At 39.6% G+C, this 24,081-nt stretch overlaps 1 protein-coding gene across 1 annotated transcript; it reads right to left on the reverse strand.

The window, feature by feature from the left end:
- On the reverse strand, positions 1-23,374 carry limk2 (LIM domain kinase 2). Its single transcript, XM_042488579.2, has 16 exons — positions 23,059-23,374; positions 22,704-22,800; positions 14,300-14,435; positions 8,633-8,742; positions 8,056-8,241; positions 7,684-7,789; positions 5,504-5,718; positions 5,205-5,391; positions 5,008-5,094; positions 4,580-4,711; positions 3,986-4,042; positions 3,717-3,782; positions 3,067-3,241; positions 2,906-2,961; positions 1,762-1,919; positions 1-1,334 (listed from the first exon to the last, which is right to left on the reverse strand). Exons 1-16 carry the CDS (start codon positions 23,072-23,074, stop codon positions 1,121-1,123), a joined length of 1,998 nt encoding a protein of 665 aa, XP_042344513.1. The 5' UTR covers positions 23,075-23,374; the 3' UTR covers positions 1-1,120.
- Positions 23,375-24,081: the final 707 nt, after the last annotated feature.

Consider the following 24,081-nt stretch of genomic DNA (forward strand, 5'->3'; position numbering starts at 1 on the left):
TTTAGGAAGGAAGAAGTTTTATTCATTAACACTACTAATATAAACAATAGTGGTTACAACTGGTCGTCGGTACCTTGCATGATGACAGCAAAAACGGCAAAAACGTCCATTGTTGACGAAATGTCTAAAAATCTACAAATCTAGAGTTCCCGTTAGAAAACAATATCAAATTAGAGGCATAATATATACATATTTATATACATTTCTTAAGAAAAAAAATCCAGTTTCTCTGTACAAAATGACTTTCTATGGTCAACTGTTGCATGACTGTGTGTGAAAATTATTAATAGCAGCGCTACTTTCCAAAAGAGTTTCTTCCCTGTTTTTAGAAACGGCCATAAGGTGTTTGATGGAAACAAAAATCTAATCAGTGTCCATTCATCTTTCTAAGAAATGAATCAAAATCGTTAGACTACAAAGTACAGAACCATACTTGTAACCATCTCGTCAAAAACTAGATCGGTAATTCTTAGACGTAAAAAAAAATCAAAACATCGTCTGCCATGTTGTGCCAAATCTCAGAGTGATGAAACCATTTGAGGTCAATGTGTTTTGCTTCCACTGCTGCTTTAAGTCACACCAGTTTTCTTGAAGCACTGCCCTCTTTTGACCTGTCAATCAGCTAGACTAGGGAGCAGCTTTGTTTTCTTTGCTGCTGCAGTGAAGTGAGTCCTCTGGTGGACGAAGACTGATCTGTGCATTCCACACATAACAAACAACAACTTCAGAGCCTGAAAAACAAAACCGCTGACACATCAGACTCATTGAGAACTCCCACCTTTGAAAATGTTCGTCTTTTGTCAGAGAGGGGACCAAAAAAAGTTGCGTGCTTGTCTTAATACACAGTAAGCATTAGTACAAACCTGCATGTGTTGAGTGGGGCTTATTAGAGGAAAAAAAATAATAACTAACATTTTGTCTTTCTGAAATGTGTCTTTCCACTCACATTGCAGTTCGCAGACATTCTCAGATTTAGGGTCCCCCACAGGGAGGTTGATCCAGCTTCCTCAGGTTATCCAGTTCTAATATGGCTCGGGCTCAATGCAATTTCCCTACCCTTTTATCTCATCCATGCTACTAGTGCAGCAGTTCACTGGGGTCATATAAGAGAAGCACAGTCCTAGGTGCAACTGTCTGTCATGCTGGAACAGTCTGGAGACGCCGCCGCTGGCGTTGATGGCTGATCTGTGCTCTGGGATGAGGAGCCGTCTTTAGGCCAGTGGAGTTGACTCACACTTTGGTGCAGTTCATCCATTTCGGCTGGCAGGGGGATCCCCAGCTCCTGGTTGAGGGACAGAGCTTCAAACCAGTCCTCCAGCTTCTGGAAAGGTGGACTGAGAGAGAAGGCGGGGAAAAAAACAGTGAGGGCACACAAAGGGGTTTGAGGTTAAAACCAGACTGACAAGGTTGAGAGAAAACATGAGGAAGCCATCTGGCAGCAGAGGCGTGCCCTTGTAGAGGCAGGTCGAGATGGCATCTGTTTTTTTGGCAGTTGTTTTTCTCCCTCATTGCTACTGCAGACTCTTGAGATCAAATAACTGGCTTGATAATATCTCTCCAGGTGAAGGCAGACACATTTCTCATGTGCAACTTAAGTGAATGATCAATATTGATATTCCTTTTTCCATAAACCAATTTGCTGCACAGCTATTGAATAACTCTTGATTTTGTCCTTTCATAGTTTATGAAGTAGCAGTGCTCTACCACTGTTTTTCACAATAAACACAGATATTGGCCATTAAAATACCAGCAGGTGCTCACCGGTTGTCTGGTGTGAGGTCACAGCAGGCCACTGTCAGCGGAAAGAAAGCTGGCGGACAGTCTTCAGGGAGGAATTTCTCCACAAACTTGCCAACATTCAGGCCAAAATCCAGAGTCCTAGGGAGGCACTCAGGGTCTGCATAGACTTTTCCAATGATCTGGATCAAAACACAGAAGTTAGTGTCAATATATTTATAAGTAGAGACACATTTAAGAAGATATCACAGTGAATAAATTAAGCACATGCCATTACATGTTTCAGGATAACGCACAATGCCCTGGAATTTCTAAAGACTGATATTGTATTTTAGATCTGTTCAGGCTTGAACGTTGCTTGGCAATCCAATGTTTTGACACTGTTACCATGATCTGACAGCCACAATGCCCCAAAAATAAAGAACACTGCCTTTAATACCAACTCAGTGGACAGTTTTTGAGGACAACTCAAAGCGATCTATTTTTATAAAGCCTGCAAGTACCAACTGTCTCTTTTAATGTTTTATGATTCTCTCATTTGTATTTAATGGCTTTCTTTATGGTTATATTTGATGTGTTTTTGGTGTTATTTTTTTTATTTTTATTTTTTGCTGCTGAATTGTAAAGCACTCTGTGCTGCATTTTGTACCTGAAAGGTGCTTCTGAAATTGTGTGAGGAGATGTTTTCATACGGCTGGGCAATATATTGATACGATATCGGTATCGTGAGATGAGACTAGATGTCATCTTAGATTTTGGATGCTGTAATATCGTAGTTAAATTAGTCTATTCCTGGTTTTAAAGGCTGCATTACAGTGAAATGATGTAATTTTCTAAACTTATCAGACTGTTCTTGCTGTTCTGTTATTTTCCTTTAACTACTTAGTTATTAACTATATCCACATTACTGATGATTATTCATCAAAAATCTAATTGTGTAAATATTCTGTGTAAGCGCAGTCAACCCTGCAGTACCGTCACAATAACAACATTGAGGTATTTGCTAAAAATATTGTGATACTTGATTTTCCCCATATCGCCCAGCTCTACGCTGTGACAACTATTAATGGTGTTTTCCATGAAGCGTTCAGATCCAGGATTTTCGCATTGCCTGCCAAAAAAAAGGAAGTCAAAGCAGATAATGTGCATGAAGTCAGCATGCTCTTACCTCACAGAGTACAATTCCAAAGGAGAAAATGTCCACCTTCTCGTCATAGCGTTTACCTGAAATAAGATCAAGTAAAAAGGATAAAGTAAATTCACTCATGGCCCCATAGATTGAATCTCCTCTAAATCAAGGTGTTAATTTTCGTTTTGTCAGCTGCTCACCATTTAGCATCTCTGGAGCCATCCAGTAAGGGTTTCCCACAACAGTGTATCGCTTCTTTCTGTCAATGCGTCTGAACACCCTCTTCTTATTTGTTGGTTTTTCAGGTGGAGGCTTAACTTTGTCCTCGACTATGAGTCGGGACAGTCCAAAGTCAGCAACGACCACAGTGTTGTCCTGTTGAAAAAAAAACACTTAATCTTTCATGTTGAACTTGGTACACAGTGGGGAGACAACACTTTAAATTTGATACATTTCAAATAACTAAGTAAAAGCTGATCTGACAACCAACTGTAGACAAAGCGACAAAATACCAGGTTAAAAAGAAACAGGATTTTTAGTTATCCACTGAGGAAGAATAAATGCTGTGCAGTACCAGTACTCCTGAAGCTCTGATGGATTCTGCTAAAATACTGCAATATTGTCTTGAGTTCACATTAATTAAAAAAAAAAAAAAAAAGTTTTACACATACTTTTGTCCATATAGGCACACTGTCCCAGCAAATCACAGGGCTGGGAACTACATTTACTCACAGCTGAATGCACGCCAACTTTTAGTCAGTTCATGAACCGTAAAACTGGTTCCCACCCTTTATTCCTATTGTTCAGGTTTTATGATGTGTAATGGCTGGTATGATGCCATGTCACTTACCAGTTTAACCAGGCAGTTGTGAGAATTGAGGTCTCTGTGTATGATGCTCATGGAGTGAAGGTAAGCCTGAAACAAAGAGAAAAGTCAACAAGGGTAAAAATCACCTTTATATAGTAAAACTTTTAAACACTATTCACACATGTTCCGTGACTGACGCCAACTTTAATCTTTGCCCTTTGCCACAAAGCTCATTTACACACATTTGGTCAGCTGAAAATAGCATCCACAGATTTCAGTAATACTAATGTCTTTGCAAGAGGCCAACTCACCATGCCAGAAGCGATGCTCTTTGCAAAGCTCACCCTTTGCTCCCATGGAAACGGATCCTGTTAGTCCGGAGTAAAGACAAAAAAAACAAGAGAGAAATGACTAGAAGCTTCCTCAGAGGCCATAATGAATAACAGGGATCAATACAAAATAGTTTTTGCGCCAAGGTAGAGACAGGAAAACAATACTCAACAGGAACAGTAACACAGTAACACAATTAAACCTCAAAACTGGCCCTCCCTTGCAAACTTTAAATATAATTATGGACCAAAAAAACCCATCACTTCCTCTCCTCACTGGGCCGCGTGCTGAACTGCACTGCTTCTCTACAGCAGTCAGCTGTGGGAGGAGGGGATCACAGCTCTTAAAGTGTCACCTGGAAACACTTTCTATAACTTTTCTCATTTCACGTCTTGGCAAGTCGACATGCCAACAGCCCACTAAAAAGCCGAGGGCCCCCTACGAGTGCAGAGTTTACATCAGGTCAGCCCCCTCCCACATGACTCTGATCTGCACACAGATCTTTCTGTAGGGTGTTTTGTGCTTCTCTGTGGAGGAGAGAAACAGGGTTAAGTGAATCAACTAGTTGAACTCACCGTGTCTCTGATGAAATCCTTCAGCGTGCCTCCCTCGATATATTCTGTTATCAGATTGAGCCTCTTGTCCTTGTATAGCACACCAATGAACTTTAAAACGTGAGGATGCTCGAGGCATCGCATCACTTTGACCTGAAGATTAAATAGAAACAGAGAAGTTAAAAAGAAGTCTTTCATCACGATTGCAAGATGAAAGTCATGCTACAAATTCATTCCATGACAAAAACATTAAAAATACAAGAAAAATTAGACAGATTTTCTTGAAAGCCAGAGGCAAAACCCTCTAAACAACAAGGTGCAAAGAAGAAAAAGTGGAAACGTGGCATGCTTTCAGTTGTGAGTATAATAAATCGCAGCTCCGCGCAGAGCCAGAGGACTCTTTTGTCTGTCTGTGAGGAAGTGCAGGCCTCCTGCTGTAGATTACCAACCTCCTTTAGGAAAGTCTTCTGGGTCTCCTCATCACAGCGGATCAGCTCCTTCATCACCATCACCTCCCCTGTGGCTTTATGAGTCACCTGTTAGGATGACAAAAGCAACATTTGCATTGCTCAGAGTCCTTTGCGTGAGGATCCAAAAAAGTCCTTAACCACAGATAGTGGAGAACTAACTGAAGTAGGACATTGACCTTGATAGCTTGTCCGAAGAAGCCTTTTCCTAAGATCTCTCCGTGGATGAGGTCACATGGCCGGAAGATGCGATGAGAGCAGCTACTGGAGGATCTCAAGGATTCAGAGCGCCCGATGTCTCGTGTAATAAAAAGTGTCTCTTTAGGAGAATTTGGCCCCGGTGACTTACATATGCTGTTACTGCGCCTGGAATAGAGGGAATACGATTGGTTAAAAATTGCAACAAAAATGCACACTCATTTCTTGCACATTACAGAACGTTACATAAGCTGTGTGGTTTGTGGCTGCTCCGACATACCTCAAAGACCTCCTTTTCAGCGTGCCGTCATCAACCACATCGGTCCTTTCCAGGACTGCATCAGAAGGTGACGACAGACGCATGCGGGAGGTGGCCGGGACTCCCAGACTGGTTCTTGGTGATCCCAGCCTGAGCCGATCTAAACGCTGCCTGACTGGGTCATACTCTATAAGCAGCTGCAGCGTGTGACTGGTGCAGTGAATAAGATCATCCACCTACGCAACGAAACAAACGAAAGTTTGAGTTGTAAGAGATGAAAAATTATTAGTTCTGAGGAATATATTTTTCTCTGAGATTCCCCTAATTTCTCATCATCACTGAAATTTGGTTTTAAGTTATCTGTGGATAGGCCTGTCTCGATAATTGCATTATGACTTATCACGGAGAGAAAAAAACATAAAGGTCATGTATGGTGCAATTTTTTGCAGTATATTACCTGTAAAAGAATTGCTCTTGACATGTCTTTGCCAAATGTTTAATATTAATTTAAGAGCATTTGTTAACATATACTAAAGATCCATTTTAGTTGTTTTGTTTGTTTGCTTTATTTTATACTGTTTTTTAAAAAAATAAAATAAAATAAAGATGTTTAAAATAAATTCACATTCCAATGTCTTAATATTCTTAAGAATTAAAAGTTCATTGATCTTTGAAAGACTATATTTGCATTATTATGCTATCATATTATTATTGTATCAGTGGCATAAAATTATTTTAAACTAAAATAATACTGTTTATCCCTTATTTTTCTGGAACCAAAAGTAGTAATCTTAAAAGGCCTTACTTTGGATAATTAACTAGAAAAATGATTTTTATTCTGATTTTCTTAGGTTTATATTTTATATTTTTTAGTCTTTGGGGTAGTAGAATAACAATTTCTTTTATAAGAATGCCATTTTTGATGTGGAGGGAAAAAGAAAACTTTAATGACAGTGAAGCACCTCTTTAAAAGTCCAAGGAGTGTGATGGAAGTATTACATAATGCACTCACCTAGTTAAAACTTACGCTGTCTAATACAGAGGTGTTTCTGTTGTGATTTAGCCTACTCTCACTGGTATAAATGGGGTTGATAACATATTAGAAATAAGGTATAAGGTGACATAATTCAACAACACCACACACCGCAGCCTCCAAAATGATTATATGCTTGAATTAACACCCCTCAAAAACAATTTCAACAAAACTTACAATTATTTCACTCCTAAAAAGGGATTTATGTCATGACTGTTGTATTTTACTGCATTAGTTTTAGTTAGGTGCACCTAATAAACTGGAAACTGATTATACCCCTAGTACAAAAGGCAGAGAGCAGAAGAGATAGATTTACTCCCAGGACTTGAATTTCATGAGATTATGAGTCAAAATGAAATAAAAAACATATGACTTGATCGTGGCAGTAATGCAACCTGTGAGATGAGATATACTCCTGTAAGTGCAGTCATTCCACATGTCGTCCTCTCCCAGCCGAAGAATGTATAAATGATGGGGGAATGTGAAGAATGCCAAAAATTACACTTGCATGTGTTGTATGACAGGAGCATAGCTTTGCAAATTGCACTCATGGAATGGACTTGCCCGTAATTAGCTTCATTTGAAGAATGTCAGATCACGTATACCTCTGTGAGCATCTTAACTAGAACGCATATGCAGAGTTTTTTTTAACGTTGAAAACTACTTTCCCATTGTAGACAAGAATGCCTTTTGGGTTTTTTTCTAATGTGACACATTAGACTTCAGGAGCATGCCAGAAAACATGTTAGTAAACAACTGAGAGCAGGATGGAGGCCGGTGAAAATATTACGATGGTCGTGTCTGTTTTATGTCTATTAATGATTCAGTCTCCCACTCTCAAACTCTGTGCTTTAAAATGATGTTTGAGAGCAGCCACTCAAAGACAGACAATATTTAAGCCTGAGATGACAAAAAGTAACAACATCTTTTGCGGACGGAAAAGGGGCGAAAATGAGTGTGTCCAGTCGGCTGTTATTTTTTCAACATGACTGATTAGAAGTGGAACCAATAAATATCCGTGACAACTGCAGAGCCATTTGTCCCGGGAATAAATGCAGTTTGTAACCTATCCCATTGAATACAGAAGTAAGATGTTAGTGGTGTTTGTTTGTTTTTATTTCCAGTGGGATAAAGCCTTCAGAAATGTGTACGTGAAGTGTAAACCTACCTCCTCCTGCATCAAGGTCCCAACAGGAAGGCCATTAATCTCCAGGATCCTGTCTCCAACATGGATGGCATTTCGCACCTCGGGACTAATAAGCATCCCTCTGACTCTGGAACAACACAGTACCAACACCTATATGTGAGTATTAGCATTATAGAGAAAATGTATAGATGTAAAGACAGAAGGTTAACAACTGGGTCGCACTCTTACATCATATTAAACTATCAAGTACTACCTTTTCGGGCGCTGACACACCTTCACACAGACCAGTGCCCTGCTGTTTAGCAGACCTATAATCAGTTTTACATGACTCATGCTGCTCACGCAAAACAGCACGACAGGTACAGAGACCAGCCTCCATCGGGTCCCACTTACTCTTTGACTTGAACAGATGCTGAGCCGTTGACATCCCTCAACACTGTGACGGAGAAGCCCCTCTTGCCATTGGCTGCAGAGGGCATTGAGATGAGGGTCACTGTGTGGGGCGGGGAGTCGAGGACTGAGTCGTGTGAGCGCTTTTCCAACATTGGTGTAAGAACCACCTGCTTGTAGCACTTCCCACTACACACAAGAGGAAAGGAGTGAATCACTACATGTGTGGACATATGCGTGTTGAAAAATGGCTAACTAATAATTGAACATAAACTTGAAGGAAACTGTTATTCTTACAAAACTCACAATAACTAAAATAAATGCACATTTCATATAGGAACAGGAAGGATGTCACTATGCATTACAAGAAAATGTCATTCAGCCCTCCATATAACACTATGGTTCCTGTAACAAGCACTAAAAAGCGCTCTAATAAAGGGATGTTCACATTGAGTAACACTACTGCTTAAGGTTGTGGTTTAAAGGATGTTAAGCTGCAGCAAAAATGTGTTACAAGCTCCTTCCAAAGCTGAGACCATACTGCAAAAAGCTCTAAATAAGGACTGTGCAGAAGTCTTACCAGTAGAGTTTGGATCGCTCCACTAAGGCGTAGGTATCCCTGTCCTCAATCACCACCTTGCAGCTCAGACATACAAAGCACTCTGGGTGATACTTGTGTTCTCCGGCCACCTGGAACCACAAACAAAAAGGGCTGATCTTCAAAACGTCCACACAACTCGAAGCAGATATGTTGACTGGAGGGCTGATGCTTGGCTGTGCTCGTCAGAGATGAGTGTGTCGTGTTGCGTGTTGCTTTCTGCCCTCCTCCCAGTGTGAGCGCAGACACGGCCGTAACACCTGCTTTACTCTCACGCTGTCTGGAATCCGCTATGATGTCACCTCCCCCTACAGGTCTGAGCCACTCGCCTCTGACGCTTTCAACTCCCTGAATCCAGCTCACATTCACGTGCTTTCTCTCTCATTAACACCGCCTGATTTCCCTTTCTGAGATGCATGTTACTTTCCCATTTCATCTGGCTTTTAACTTCTCTCTCACTATCACGCAAGATGACATAATGTGTCCGCCCCTATGCAACCAGGTACTCTTCTCATGCACATCCCTCAGCACATAAAATGTTGATTTCAGGTTCAAACATGAGATCTAAATGTTAGGCCTAGATTTTTAATGTGGCTCAGTGGAACGTCTACACGTGAATGATGCAGAGTGAAAGTGAGACAGGAAAAACAGATCTGGTAAAAATGCATAATTACAGGAAGGCTTTCTTTAATCGAGTTTGTATTAAGTTAGGAATTATCTTAAAACACAGGACGCCTCCCATCATAAGTCTACAATCTACAATTTCATTTAGCAGACGCTTTTATCCAAAGCGACGTACAACACAAGCAAGAATTTAGACTTAAGGAAAAAACCCTTAGTAAGTGCAAAAAGTGCTTCAGTGTGTTTGCGTAACTTTTATGATGCAGTATTTACAGTTAGTAGACAAGACATTAAAAGCTGCAGTTGTTAATTTTCATGAAAATAACTTTTTGGCGCATGTATTGACACAAAATCTGATTTTTTTTGTATCTCTCTCCTCTTTGTAGTGCTTTTAATTGCATTTGCTATCAGTGCTTGTGAACAGTGGTCAAACTGTCAAACTGTCAAACTAAGCAGTGCTGATCAAATCTGAAATTAGGATTCTGTCACTGCATTGTGTACTATTTCTCACCTCAAATGTTTTCAGCATTCCAGTGTACTGTTTAACTGTAAAATAAGAATTTGCTCAGGCCGGTGGGCAGCGCAGTGCCTTACTTGACTGTTATCAACATGATGCCTGAGTCACAAACTTTCTAATTTTAAAGCAAAATACGATACTAAACTGTTTCTGAAAACATTTGTGGTGAGAAACCGGCGACGCAGTAACAGAATTTTGATACACATTTGATCAACGCTGCAGTTCACGAGCAGAGATTGACGTGACTGACAGTTGTGTTGGAGACTCCTCAGCACTGATTGTTTGTTCTTGTTTATACGTGGTGGATTCTAGAAAATGCTGTTAGGTGTCCTACGAGGAGGAGGAACATGATTCTTTTTAACTGATAATCTGTCTTATTAATTACTGTCAAGTAGGCAAGTTACCAACTACAGCTTTAACATACTTAACCACTTCTTACTGACAAACAATGATCATACATGCAGCACTGGATGTTAGTCAAAACTGAAACTTAATTTTTTCACTGCCAATTAACTAAATAAATAAATATATAAAATGTGAGTTATTTTTGTTTTCTGATATTTTCCTTAGGGTGTTCCAAAACCATTCCTAATTTGTTCTCTTTTTCCAGTTATTAGCAGTTCCTCCATCTCCTTATATAATGTCCATCAATAGAACACATAAAAGGTTTTTTTACATGTCATATTGACTGTTTTAAGTATATAGGGTTTTTTTTTTTTTGTCTTTTTGTAGGATTAGTATGTGGTATAGATTTGGGGCACAGCCATAGAATCGATTTAGTTGACTGCAATCTAAACATGCTGAAAGCACCATTTTTTCCCACATTAGCCACAGCTCTGAGTCAGTGCTGGGAAAGGAGTCCCTGTTGCTACAGACAGATTAGAGTGATGTCAGCCAAATGATTGTGACATCTCAGGAGCCTGCAACTCCCTGCCTTCAAGCCAAGGGCAGAACCGCCGCCACCGACCGCAGTCACAACCTGCCTCGGGCTTCAACAGCAACACAGCCATGCAAACTCAAAGATCAAAGTGGAGCACAATTAGGTAGGACGCATTTAAAGAGGTAGAAACTTTCAGACTAGATAGCAAAAGCAGATGAATGACATGAAATGCTCGTCAAAAACTGTGCCTAAAAATACAACAACCATCTGCAGTCAGTCAATAAACTAACAAATAATCAAAACCAGCACAAAAACAACAGTGTTCGGGACTTGAATGCCTAACGAGCAGCAGCAGCTCTGCATGACCCTCCTCTGCTGATGGCCCACAATGACTCCCTTTCTGGCCGTGAGGCTGCAGTGCCAAATCAGCTCTGCCAAAAACACTTGGCTTCACTGGCTGATGAAGCAGGATGCCAATACTAAATAGAAGAGTCCATTGTGTGTGTTGCTTGGTGGCAAAAAGAAAAACTTCAGTCTGGCTCCATGTTAGACAAGTGACCCCGGTTGTGACCAGCAAGAGCTGCCGCCACCTGAATTTCATGTTTCGACTTGTAGATACTAAATCAGAGCTGACGGAAATTTGGATTAAATTCGACATACGCCACTTCCTCCGATGCCAGATTTGACTTTTACTGTAATGTCTTTGTGACTTTAAATTTATCTCGACTTGGTGCCTATTTGTTACAGTATAAAATATTGTTCCAAGATGCATTGGGCTCTACATCTGACTGAGTCCTTTTTTCCTATTTCCAGCTTCTTTAGAATCTATTGCCTATTAATAAGATAATAGTAATAATTAATTTGTAGAGGAGAGAATGTGTTGCTTCAGTTTTTTAAAGTTGCACAGGCCTTGAACAGACTGCCGGCCCAAATCCATTTTGGGTGCATCCAGATTGGACCCAGATTGATTTTGGAAAGTCTGGACAGCAAAAAAAACTAGGAGTGGGAGGTAATGATTTAATACAGCACAGTATTGTGATATTTTTTTTTTATCAATTTTATCATTTTTTTATTATGTTAATTATTAACAATGCAAATAGAAGCATAACTTTTAGTAGCCTAATAAGAAAATAAAATGAAGAGTGTTTTTTAAGTATAAAAGTGGCTGAAGTAAGATGAACAGACTGAAAACTTCAACCTATTGGATAAAATAAACTTTGACAAAGTTTTCTTTAAGGGACATCATTTGCAGTTGAAAAAGATAATGCTACCACAATATTCAGTATATCGCAAAATTTCTACAAGTTGCATGATACTGTATCATGACTCATGTATTGTGATTATTCTGTGTTGCAGGGCCTCTGGTAATTCCCGCCCCTAAAAAACACCCACATGAAATGCAAAACTACACCCTGATCTGACATACAATCCCGATCACATTTCTACAGATGTGTCCCTGTTTGCGTGCTCTGGCTGCTCAAATCAGCTTTCAAAGTATCTTTCCACATGACACACAATGATGACATCACATCTAGAGTAACAGAAGTGCTCGGCAGAATTCATGCCTCTACACGCAGAGCGCTACGGATAAGTCAGTTGTCTGATGCCTAAATAAACTGAAATAAATTACTGTGCCTTGACTGTGTAAATGTTCAGAGGGCTTACACTTTATAAAGCTGCGTCACCAGCGTAGCTCCATTATTACTGACGCCTATGTTTTTACCACAGCAACCCCTGCAGATAGGCTGATGAAATCTGGATACACAAATCTGATTTGATCACTTGAAAATAACAATGTTGACTGTCTGTCTTAAAGATCTGATGTTAGAAACAAATGCGGTTTGCCTGCAGTCTGAACGCAGTCTTCAGTTGCTTTCACAACAGATGCTTGCTCTATGAAAACCATCAGTACAGATAATGATATGAGTGGTACACTGTGTGGGTAATATATCTACAGAGCCACGCCACCACAGAGGACTGACCATGATGGGCTCCAAAACCACCTCATGTTCTAGCTTCTTCCCACGAGATCCTCTGTGTACTTGGAGAAGTGAACCGTGGAGAACTTCTGTACAGAGAGGGAACAAGTGTGGTCTAGAGCCCAATCTGCTGTGTTCAGCAGCGACCGCCAGTGCAAAGTCTCACTCATCTGTAAATGTAATAATGGCCAAAAAAACAACCCCCTGCCTTTTAATGCATGTTCGTAATAATCTGAAGCAGTGGGGAGACGCTAGAACACAGAGAGCACTGACGCGCTCTGTGGGCTTTCTGGTATTATTTGAGTAGAGGAGGAAATTGTTGGCAATTCTCGTTATACGATCATAGCACAGTAGACTTTGAAAGCCTGGCAATCACATGTAGAAACAGACTAACAGTCTTATAGTCTTGACCCAGTGTTGGGCTTTATTACTGAAGCCTCATGTAATCACAAGCCAGCAAACTCTAACAGCCTGGAGGGTTGTAATGCTCATTATACACCAGAGAGGAAATCTTAAACAGATGGAAATTGCAACTCTATTTTTAGATCTTAAACACTAGTGGAGCAAAAATAAAACAACTTAAAGTAATACTAATACCCTCAAACGACCATTTGTATATTAATTACTCACCCAGTGTTACATTGTATTTGTGAAGAAAACTGTTTTCCTCACATGCCTCCATAGTGAACAAAGATTCAGAAATGGATAAAATCCTTGATGAATTGCAGCCATAGGGGCCCACATTTAACAACAGCAAAACTATATCAAAACACCATTTTAAAAAACTCTCAAACCACTCATGCAGTATAATCCAGGTCTCATTTATCCAGTCGTATGCTCGGTACTTCCCAAGAAGTCAGTCCCTTACAGCGGCAAACTTAACTAAAAGGGAAACTTGCTTATGCTGTCTTCAAAGTCAAACTCCATTGACAAAAACTGTAATTTTACCTCACAAAAAATGGAGCTGCTGATCTACAACTGCCTTGATCTGTAGTTTGTTTGTGTTATTGTGTGACTGTGGTGAATCTGAACTGATGAAACCTTTAAAACACCACCGTCACACAATAACACAATCAAACTAATTGAAGCACAACCAGCAGCATCAAGTGTGGCTCTAAGAAGAGCACAGATAAGTTTTTCCTTCATTTCACTTTAAATATTAGGTTTTAGCGTGTGTTTGGGATATACTGAGCATGTAAATGCGGAGCACTTTGACTTTAATACATCATCCTGCTTTTGGATTCTTCGTTTATTGGAGGCATTTTAGTATGGCACTTTTCTAAAGTTGGGCGACAAGAGAGACAAATGGTCATAACTGAAGATATCGAAGGTCGTCAAAGATATAAGAGCCTTTTTGTTGCATCCTCACTGCCTGGTAAATGCCCACATCTTTCATATGACACACTCTCAACATGTATCTTTGGTTATCTGTTATAAAGATGCAGCCCGGGTAAATGGACAACGATGGATGGATGGAGCCAAAAAAGTCCTGAGTTATTATACAGCTTATTTCACAAGCTGACATGTAATATCAATAAAGATCCCTTTTAATCTCAGTTAAAGTTGATTAGGTTTTGGTTAAGAAAAAATTAGTTGTAATTAAATTTTATTTTGAAAGACAGAAAATGGCCAACAAACTGCAGCAGACTTACCATAGCAGGTCCAGTCATGAGCAGAGAGCAGCCATGGCAGAGCTCTCCAAACTTCTCCCAGTAGTGTTTGCGACAGTACAGCTTGCCTTCCTTTTCATAGTACCAGTTAGTCAGGTGGTCGCAGCACACAGAACACCTGAGAGGACAAAACCAGTCTCAGTCAGGTTTACGCAGAACAAAGAAGATGAACAGAGAAGAACAAAGAGATGAGGGCTTCAAGCTGGGGCTTATTTTAACTGTAGAGCAATCACCTCCAAAGGGAGACTGCAGAGACTCAAAAGCCAGGCGTATTATTTCAAAGACCTGTTGATAATTTAAGGTATGCGGTTGATGTCTGAAAAGATCCTCATGAAGCACCAACAAGTGCTCTGTCTCAACTCTGTCCCGTGCAGGTTTGCGTGTCAAAACAAAAAAGTTGTGCTGCAACAAAATCATTTTCACAATCACTTAATCTATGGTTTATTGTGTCTACAATGAAACAAATTGCACAAAAGCAGCACAAAATCAGCAAATAATCGTATCTTAAGAGTTGCAACCAAGAAATATTTAGTGTGTTACTTGATTTCGATAACCATTTCGAGCAGCATAAGACAGAAAAAAGGAAATCTGCAGTTTGTTAAGAGTTTAAGATTTGAACCATCACCCAATTAGGTTTCCAATCTGTACACTTTTTCAACACCCATTCCTCATATTACATACATAACATACCAGTGAATGGTGTTAAATAGTAAAAGAGAGCTCATGTAGAAACCATAAATCACACAGCTGAAAACAACACTTTTAACTGAGGTCGGACAGGACAGGAACATTAGCTGGGGGCATGTTCCCGACGATGACAACATGTACTTTCCTTTGAGTTTAACAAGGTAAAGGGTACATAAATACCTCGTTCCAGAGATGTGCTGGGTCTTGCATGTGTGCCGTTATTGGAGCAGTTTGACGGCGTAAAAGACAGGACAAAGAATTGTTCCACAGAAAAGAGAAACCTACAAGCCTTTGGAGATGGCATATGCAACTGAAATGTTTGGTTAGTCGCCTGTGCACAATACCAATAATGCCGCCAAACACTTTCCAGCACCGTAATAGGATCCAGTTGTTTGAGGGAAAACTGCACTTTGACAACAACATATAGCTCTTTAAAAACTCTCTATGGGGCAAAGTCTTCTGATCATCTGGTTGCTTATTGTGCAGTTTCTGCTTGCAGTTACTCAACAAATATCTGCACATTTTCTTATCATAGTTAGTGTAAATAATAAAGCATCCTGTCTGCCTTGCGGTCAAAGGTGCAAACTTTATAACAAACACCTTCAGTTCAGTCAGTGACACTGATCACATGATAAATATAAATCTTTCTTTGCTAATATTTAGTCACTATGTACTGTCTAATTAAGGTGAAATACTACAAAACAAAGGTTTAAATAAGGTAAATAGTAAGAACATACTTAATTCTTTTTCATTGCATAATAACACTGATCGATCCAAGCTGTTACTCAAGAAGATACTTGGCGAATTAAGGGGAAATATTTGGCTGCGACATTGGGACAAAGTGTTCAGAGGGAGGAAGCTGAAGTTGCCCACAGACTGAATAGCACCTGAAAGCTTTGAGCGTTGCTTGAACAAGCTGCACTGGTTTTGCAGAATGATGGCAGCAGGTTTGACTGCCACAATAGGATGAAGGACGATCTGCTCTGAAAAAGGTTAGGTCACTGAAATACTGCGTAATTTGAGCGAGGATACTTAAAGAGACTTTAGGTGGTGAAGTCCCAACAAATGAATCACAATAAATGACGTGTCACTGTTTTTCCCCTGATACTGTTATGCAGTTGAGTGGGAATGCAAAACTGTTCACACAATGATTTTCTCCTGAACTAGATTAAAATCAACAGTAACATAGCATGTATGAGGCCATGCACAGACTGCATTCAGGATTGACTACAATAATAAACTTCCAACTGACACTACTGACTTCCTGATTAACAACTTTTTCTAATTCAGGGCTGTTGAGGTTTTATGTAACCATTTCAAGTGTGTAAAATGAACAAGTCAGACTATTACTTTGAGTGGGAATGTGTTTTTTAATCTGTTGGTGCAGTGCTGGCAGCAGCTCTCAGCTGAGCATCGTGTATCACGTTGCTCTCTGCACTGCAGGTATAGTTGATCCAGGCTTATTGACTTTGGCAAAGACTCGAGATATTTCCAAGTTATCTGGCATTAGTTAAGAAGGAGCTGAATAAAGGGGGAAGAACATATGTCTGTGCCGATTGTGGAAGGAGGTGGGGAGCACAAGTTGTCTTTTTTATCAAGTAACATCCATATTATGCCCCTTTAACAAGCCATGTGTGGAAACAAATAGTCTATTGCTCTCAGATGAAAGCAACAAATATAAAGAATGAACACAAAGTCACTGTTGCAATGCCTCCTGCCTGATTCATCACACTCTGACATGATAAGGGGAAGCAGAGCTGAAAGTCTGCTGAGGTAAAGACTGTATGAGTAATGGTAGCATTGCTTCTGTGGCCACAGCTGCTGTAAAGGCCACTCATCTGATCTGTGTGTGACTGTCTGTTGTGTTTGTGAGTCTGGATGCAGACTTACACAGATTCTAGTTTCTGTTTATCAAACTATTTAAGGTTCATTATGTGAGAAAGACAGCTGAATGTTGACTGGTAGTTAAACTGAACCACCAACCCAAAGTCCAGAGACTCAGAAATCAACTATCTTTCTCCAGAGATACATATAGCAGTTTTCCATAGAACCCTAGTCATTCAAAACATTTATAAAGCTTTGGGAAATTCAAAATTAGGTTCACACGGGGTCAGTGGTGCAATGAAATGTAGGCTTGGATGAGAGAATGTGTCAGCTCAGCAATAAAAGTGACAATAAAATGTGAGATAAGATTTAATGACATAAATATTATATAACTATAGGACAAAAGACACCGGTATTTATATATACTATATAGTCACAATAGCACTGCACAAGTGTAAAGAGAAAAAGGAGTGAGATATGGCATATGAGCACTATATGAAAAAAGAGAATCTGAGTGTGAGTGATGAGTGTATACAAAAGTATTACTTATTTGTAGTAGATTCAAAAGCAGCAGTCATGTTGATATTGTATTCTTATGTACACAGCAAACAGAGCAGACAGCAGGTAAGCGGATATGTGATGTGGTATATACGTTTATGAGTTGACAAGTGCAGCTATTACATATTTCATCCACCTGACAGCACTGGCAAGTGTATACAGTGATGACACCGGTCACACTTCATATGAAAAACTAAGGGATCAAGATAAAATAAATGTTGACTTATGTTAAAAAACGCATTACTGGCCAATATATTGTTATTCTATTTTCTAAATCAAATATTGCCAAAGGCATCTGCCTCAAAAATCCAGTACTGGATACAAGTATTAGTTAAGCTACAGCATACACAAGAGAACTGACTGTGACTGGATCAGTATCAGTGTTGCCTGGTGATACCAATGCACCCCCGCGGTTCAATCAGATAAGAGATGCATGCGCACAAAGAAGAGAGAGACTTGTGAAAAGTGCAGTATTTAACCTGGTATGACGTTCAGTATCTGTTCAGGTGTGGCAGAAAGAAAACAATAACTTCCACCATGTCCGCCTCTCTCTGAACAAAAAGCATTCCTCGACAAAACGAGCTGATAAACTGTAATTATTGCCCATTATGTCCCTATAATATATCAAGATGAAGTGATGTGAGGGAGATTATAAAAACACCTGACTTCCTTCTTGACGGACTGGTGGTGAATGGGGGGCGGGAATGCTCAGGTGGTTCTTCAGCGAACAATGCAATGGCCCTGCCTGCACAAACACTACAAAGTAAACATTACTCATTTCCTTAAATCCACATTCCTGCTGGAGTGTATTCTTTTGAAGGAGTATGAAGAGGAGAGATCGTAAAGGGTAACTTTAGTCATTTTCAACCCAAGTCACTGATGGGAACAATAATTTTTGAAACTGGTCCAGTATTGAGAGTGGCAGGCTGCTATGTAACAACTTCAGAATATGTCAATCGAAAGTGCGTGTTTTTGCCACTGACAGGCTCAGATTATTATTTAAAGTGACTGGCAATGTTACGGAAAGAGTCCCTACAGACAGAGACCTTTTTGTTAAAGAGTAAGATCATTTTGGTTTAACCCTAACCAGCCCTGAAATTGCCACTGCCAAATCCACCAGGCTACATTTACAAAAACAATAATTTTATTCTCATAAAACACACTTCATTCAAGTCAACAAAAACAAAAATAAAATTTAGAAAATACTCTTGGTTCATCTATTAAGACAATAAACAACATTGGCTAGGTTGAAACTGAACCTTTAATTCATCCAGTATGTGTGAAAATATGCTGGCTCTATACCTGCTAAGAATGCTGTTTATTTACATTGTTTAATTAGTCATTAGTGCCATTAGTCATTTACACAGAAAAATATGAAAAAATTGATCTAGGTTGAAGAAAAAAAAACAAACCTGAGTTAGCATTTAAATTGTGACCTTGAAGACCTGACGAGGGAGTGTTTCTCTTATAATGAGACCTTATCTTTGAGTATGTGACTGTTGTGCTCCAAACAGCCTCTTTCCAAGGAGTGCAGACCTTTGATTTTAGTCAGCAAGGACCCGCTGATTTTTGTCCAGGAAGAGAAATATGGCAATGATTTTCATGACCCATTAATCTGCAGATTATTTACAGAATATCATAAAGGATTTGTAATACCTCCCATAATTTTCCAGAGCCCAAGTACAATTCAGTACAGCGAAAGTGCTTATTTTAACAATCCACTGACTATCAATTATCAATTAATCAACTTGTCCACACTAGATGAGGCACCAAAACATAAAGCATGAAATAGAAGAATATCAGGTTTCTCCAAATGTTATGTAGATTCTGTTATTATGAATGTTCACTCAAATATGGTGTGCACTGGCACTTCCATATTTCACTGCAAAAAAAAAAAAAGAAATGAGAAGAAGACTAAATATCACCCTATCCTGTTTTCTAAAGAAAACAAAAGAAAGATATACAACGCTCTATTTGTGGCAGAGTATGGTGATAATATCTGCAGCTCTGCAAACCTTCAGTGAAGTATAAGTTTGGAAATATCTAGTTCTCTTTGGGGAAAAAAAACAAAGGATTCTGCAGTCAGTGTCTGAGACAGCGGACGCATCTCTGAATCGCTGTCTAGGAATGCAGAACACAGACGCAGAGAGGAACGTGCTGTTACCTATAGGCCTCAATAACACGGCCAGGTTTACTGGAACAAGAATGACGTCAGCTTGTAAGAATGTTACACAAGGTGGAGGTACATGTCGGGGAGAGTGGCAGCATGTGGACAGTTGACAATAGGAGCACAAGGGGTGGGGGTAATACACTAACAAGGTCATTTTATTTTATTTTGCTGTACAATTTTCTTACATTTAGAGATTATGGTCATTAAGCATAATTGTGAGCAGGGATTAGAGTGTTTAAAAACTGCAGCGTGGAGATATCTTAATCCTTGTAATAAATAACACAAAGCTCAGAGGCGCAAACTGCTGCACATTTAGGTGACTGTCCAACTGCAGCCTGGCTTCCCGCACATGCAACAAAATGTAATATCTGCAAGTTATAACGTGTAACTGAAGACATTTCAGACAAAGATGCAGCGATAAAGAGGATGCCAAAAATGTGAGGGAGTAAAAAAATCACAAAAGCAGGGAGAGGATCAATGCTCAGTAATGCTGTCTCAGGAAATGTGCTAAGACACAAGGAACTGCATGTGTTATTGAAGAGTCAGTGTTTGGAAAAAGTGAAATCCCAGGTTATGTAAGGACAATGTGCTGCTGGATACTGGCTCAAATCTTCAAAAGAGCTATTCCAGTTGTCAGAAGCAGACAACACAGTCAGCAGCATTAAATTTATTCTATTCTCAAGGCTTTTTGGACTTGCCAGTCCTCTAGAGCCAGACTCCAGTCATTAAAACCAAAGGACTTTTAGATAAACTCTGCACAGTATCTGGCTGGTGCTCTGATCAGCTGCATTCACAGACACAGTGCTGACACTTATTCTCAGTCACTTTGCTGCTGTTCTCACGTCAGATCTGAAATTAGGACTTAGTCAGCCTTCAGATCATCTAATCACTTGTGCACATCATTAAAACAATTTATTTCTTTTTTTTTAAACAAATTAAAAAAAGCTTGTCATAATCTGTCATGTATATTTTTTAAACATTTCTTTTAGCCTTTTTTTAAGTGTGTCCTTACTTGATGACTTGCTCTCAGTGTGAGTCTTGACTTTCCCTAATGAAGGGGAATGTGCCCAGTGTTAGATGGTCCAGTTCTCTAAAATAGCCAACAGGTTCAGGGCTTCATGTGCAGTTCTGCTGAAGGGGTGTTTCCCAAATGTACATTTCCAGTTGTACATAGTTTTACTTTGTGCTATGCCGTGCTGTGTAACAAATTTGTCTTTTTCTTCTCTGTACTGCAATGACATAGTCTGTAAACAAATTTCACTACAAAAGCGTAAATGTGAATCCTGTCCAATATCTTGCGATCAGTCCTCAGTCATCCTAGTCATGTTGTGTAACTTTGTAATATTGAAGTTGATATATGCTTTACAGAAAAACTGCAACCTTTTGCACTTTCAGTCAGTCATCAAACGTCAGCCAGAGTGCACGGTTATATTGACAGCATGACTCAGCATTTTGACTGTCTTGTTTTGTAAAAAGTTCTTGTCATTCTGATGGTACCAACATGTTCACTGACATAAATATTTACTTTATGAAGATGCACTAAGGATTTTGAGCGAGTTACAGGCTTTGCAGGTAATCCATTGTTTGGTGCTGTTTGTAGTTGTTTTGAGATTGCAAAACATTGATTTGCAAATGTTAAAGAATCAGTTCACCCCCAAATCAAAAATACATATTTTTAATATTACCTGTAGAGCTAGTTATCAATCTAGATTGTTTTGATGTGAGTTGCCGAGTGTTGGACATATCAGCTGTGGAGATGTCTGACCTCTCTTACATGTAATCGTACTAAATGGCCCTCAGCTTGTGGTGCTAAAAATACATTTGAAAAACTCTACAGCAATGTCTCTTGCTGGAAATCATAACCTAGTAATCCACAGACCTTGCCGTGAGCAGTTTCATGTAAGAACTATTTTCTTTTTTACTGAATTACACCAGCCAACTGCATCACTGCACAGAAGGAAGCATCCATCTGATCATGGATGAGAGCCTTGTGCGGTTGACAGCATGAGATGTAAACATTATTGACTTCCTCCTCAACTGAGCTGTAACATCAACTAGCTCATCTCTCTGTGCAGTGATAATGGTTGATGGGTGTAGTTCGTCAGAAAGAAAATAGTTCCTACATAAAACTGCTCACAACGAGTTCTGTGGATTATCTTGGGTATCACCAGGTCATGATTTCTGGAAACAGATATCGATGTTGAGTTTCTCAAATTTATTTGTTTTTGGTGTTTTGAGCTCCACTAGCCAAGTGCCATCTAGTTCCATTATATTGGAGAAAAAGCGAACATCTCTACAACCGATATCTCCAACTCTCTGTCTGACTCTGAACTGTCCCTTTAAGGATAATTCAAGACATGTACCAAAGCCACTGAGAAAGGTTGGTGTCGAATTAGGCAAGGGGATTACTTAACTTTTTTCATCAAAATGCAGCTGTGATCCTGCGGTCACTTCAAACCTCACATGACAGTTTTAGCCGGCAACAGTCTGACCCAAAACTGTCATCATTTTTCAAAAATCTTCCTGTCTCACATGAGAACAAATGAATGTTACTGTTAACCAAAGGGAAACCCCCACTGACTGATAGATATCATGGCATGTACAGTTTGTCAGCATCCAGTCACAGGTTCACTGCACCTCACAGAAATATTTCACTGTGGGGCAGTGACCTGTGAAAACCAGAGAGCTCACATCAGCTCCAGTACGGCAATCATTAAACCTCAGATCAGAGGCAGACGTCAGGGCAAAGTCCTGTAGTCATAGTGGGACCATTTCACTGACCAATCTCTATTTAAGAGCCTGCAGCATCCCCAATGAGGGGTTAGTGAGCTGCGACAGAGCAGAAATGAACATCCTACATGGTGCATTTTGTGCAGAGCGGCACAAAACAATGACGAATTGTTAAAAAAAACAGATCTAGGAGGCCCATGTTGAGGCTACAAGACAGAAGCTTCTGGGATTATCCACAAGGTCATTTGTAAAGTACACCCAAACAGAGAAAGGAGCCAGAATGTTGACCAACAGAAAACTATTGTGCCCATATCGGTGCAAACTGTTCCCCCTCTTCTTTCTATGAAAACAAAGCATCCACTTATCAATCTTTGGTGACAAAACTGAACTCATTACAGTACAAACTGAAATACTTACTGAAAGCAGGCGTTGTGCCAGGTGTCCTGCAGGACTTTCATGTGAAACGAGTCTTGAATTTCTCCTCCACATCCCGCACAGTAACAGATGTTTGTACCTGTAAGAAATGACACAGTAACGCGCTTAAAACTGGGGAAGCATTGTTTGCTTTAAAGTCTGGGTAAAGGAGGTGAAACTGAGTCTCTGGGGAAAGTGAGTAAACAACAGGTATGCTCGACGTAACACTGAAACTGCACAGAAATGAGCCTCAAAGCTTGTAACACCGTGGAAAACGACAAGACTACAGCATTTTTGGCTAAACGCAAACAATGTAACCTTTTCTCGGTATAAAGTTACAAGCTGAGATATCCCTCACCTTCTGGTTCCTCCATCTACTCTCCGAGAGTGTCGTAGATACTGAAATCCTCACAAACTTTTCATAGTGAAGCAGCAGAGCTGTGATGCGCCGCTTCAAACTTTCGTTCCTCCCCGTCGATTAACTAGGATTCCCAACTCAGAATAACTCGGGGGAAAAAAAGCACGAATATCACTTTAATTCTCCACGGGACAAAAAAGTTAGAAAAACAAAAATACACACTCCTGTTGGACGAGGGTGCTGCTTTCTTGCCGCTGGCAGGATAACTGACGTAATGCAGTCTTCAAATTCCTGTACGGAGAGCGGAAGGGCTCAACTGCAGCACCTGGAAGCAGGAGGAAACTGAGGTCTGGATCCAAACTGGGAGAGAACAACAGTGGCGCCATCTACTGCTGTGCACACGGTCATTACCAGGTTATACTCATTTTTACATTCATTTTAACACACTGGGGAACTCACATTGATCTCTCATATGGGTGAAATTATGCTTCTTAGAGTCATATTTAGATAATATTTAAACATTTTCGCTCAAACAATTTTGTAATTGTCATGTATTACATGTTTTAACTGTAAAAATATTATTATGTAGGTAGAGGCAATCAATATATATTTTTCCCTTCCTCTGCACATTTATTGTCAAACCTTTATTTAATACTCTGGGAATCAATTAAGTGGGAGTTTTATTTTCAGTGATGCTGAGCATGAACAAGACATGCAAAAACAATCAATAAGAAAACATGAAACACAAATTAAATGAATGAATAAATCAGTGAATGAATAAATAAATAAAATGGCCATTGTTATCTTTATGTCATTTTTTTACATGTGCAACTACAAAGAAAAACAAACACACGAAAAACAACTCAAACCACTGTGTATCTGAGACTTTCCCCAGGAGCAGTGCGGCACATTAAGCAGAACCATAGTCTGAATTCAAGAAAAAAAAGTGACAAAGAAAGAAATACCAAGGTTGTGATTAAAATTGCTACTCTACACAGAAAATTTTGTCCACACATCAAAAAG

Source organism: Plectropomus leopardus, chromosome 4 (genome assembly GCF_026936395.1).
Source record: "Plectropomus leopardus strain MGB_pleo_1.0 chromosome 4, ASM2693639v1, whole genome shotgun sequence".
Classification (NCBI taxonomy): Eukaryota; Metazoa; Chordata; class Actinopteri; order Perciformes; family Serranidae; genus Plectropomus; species Plectropomus leopardus.

Bases quoted from the DNA above. Each gene is read 5' to 3' on its own strand.
- limk2 (XM_042488579.2), bottom strand. The intron at 7,790-8,055 runs GTAAGTGGGACC...GTGTTGTTCCAG, and splicing joins GCATCTGTTCAAGTCAAAGA to AGTCAGAGGGATGCTTATTA. The intron at 4,043-4,579 runs GTGAGTTCAACT...CCGGACTAACAG, and splicing joins AGGATTTCATCAGAGACACG to GATCCGTTTCCATGGGAGCA.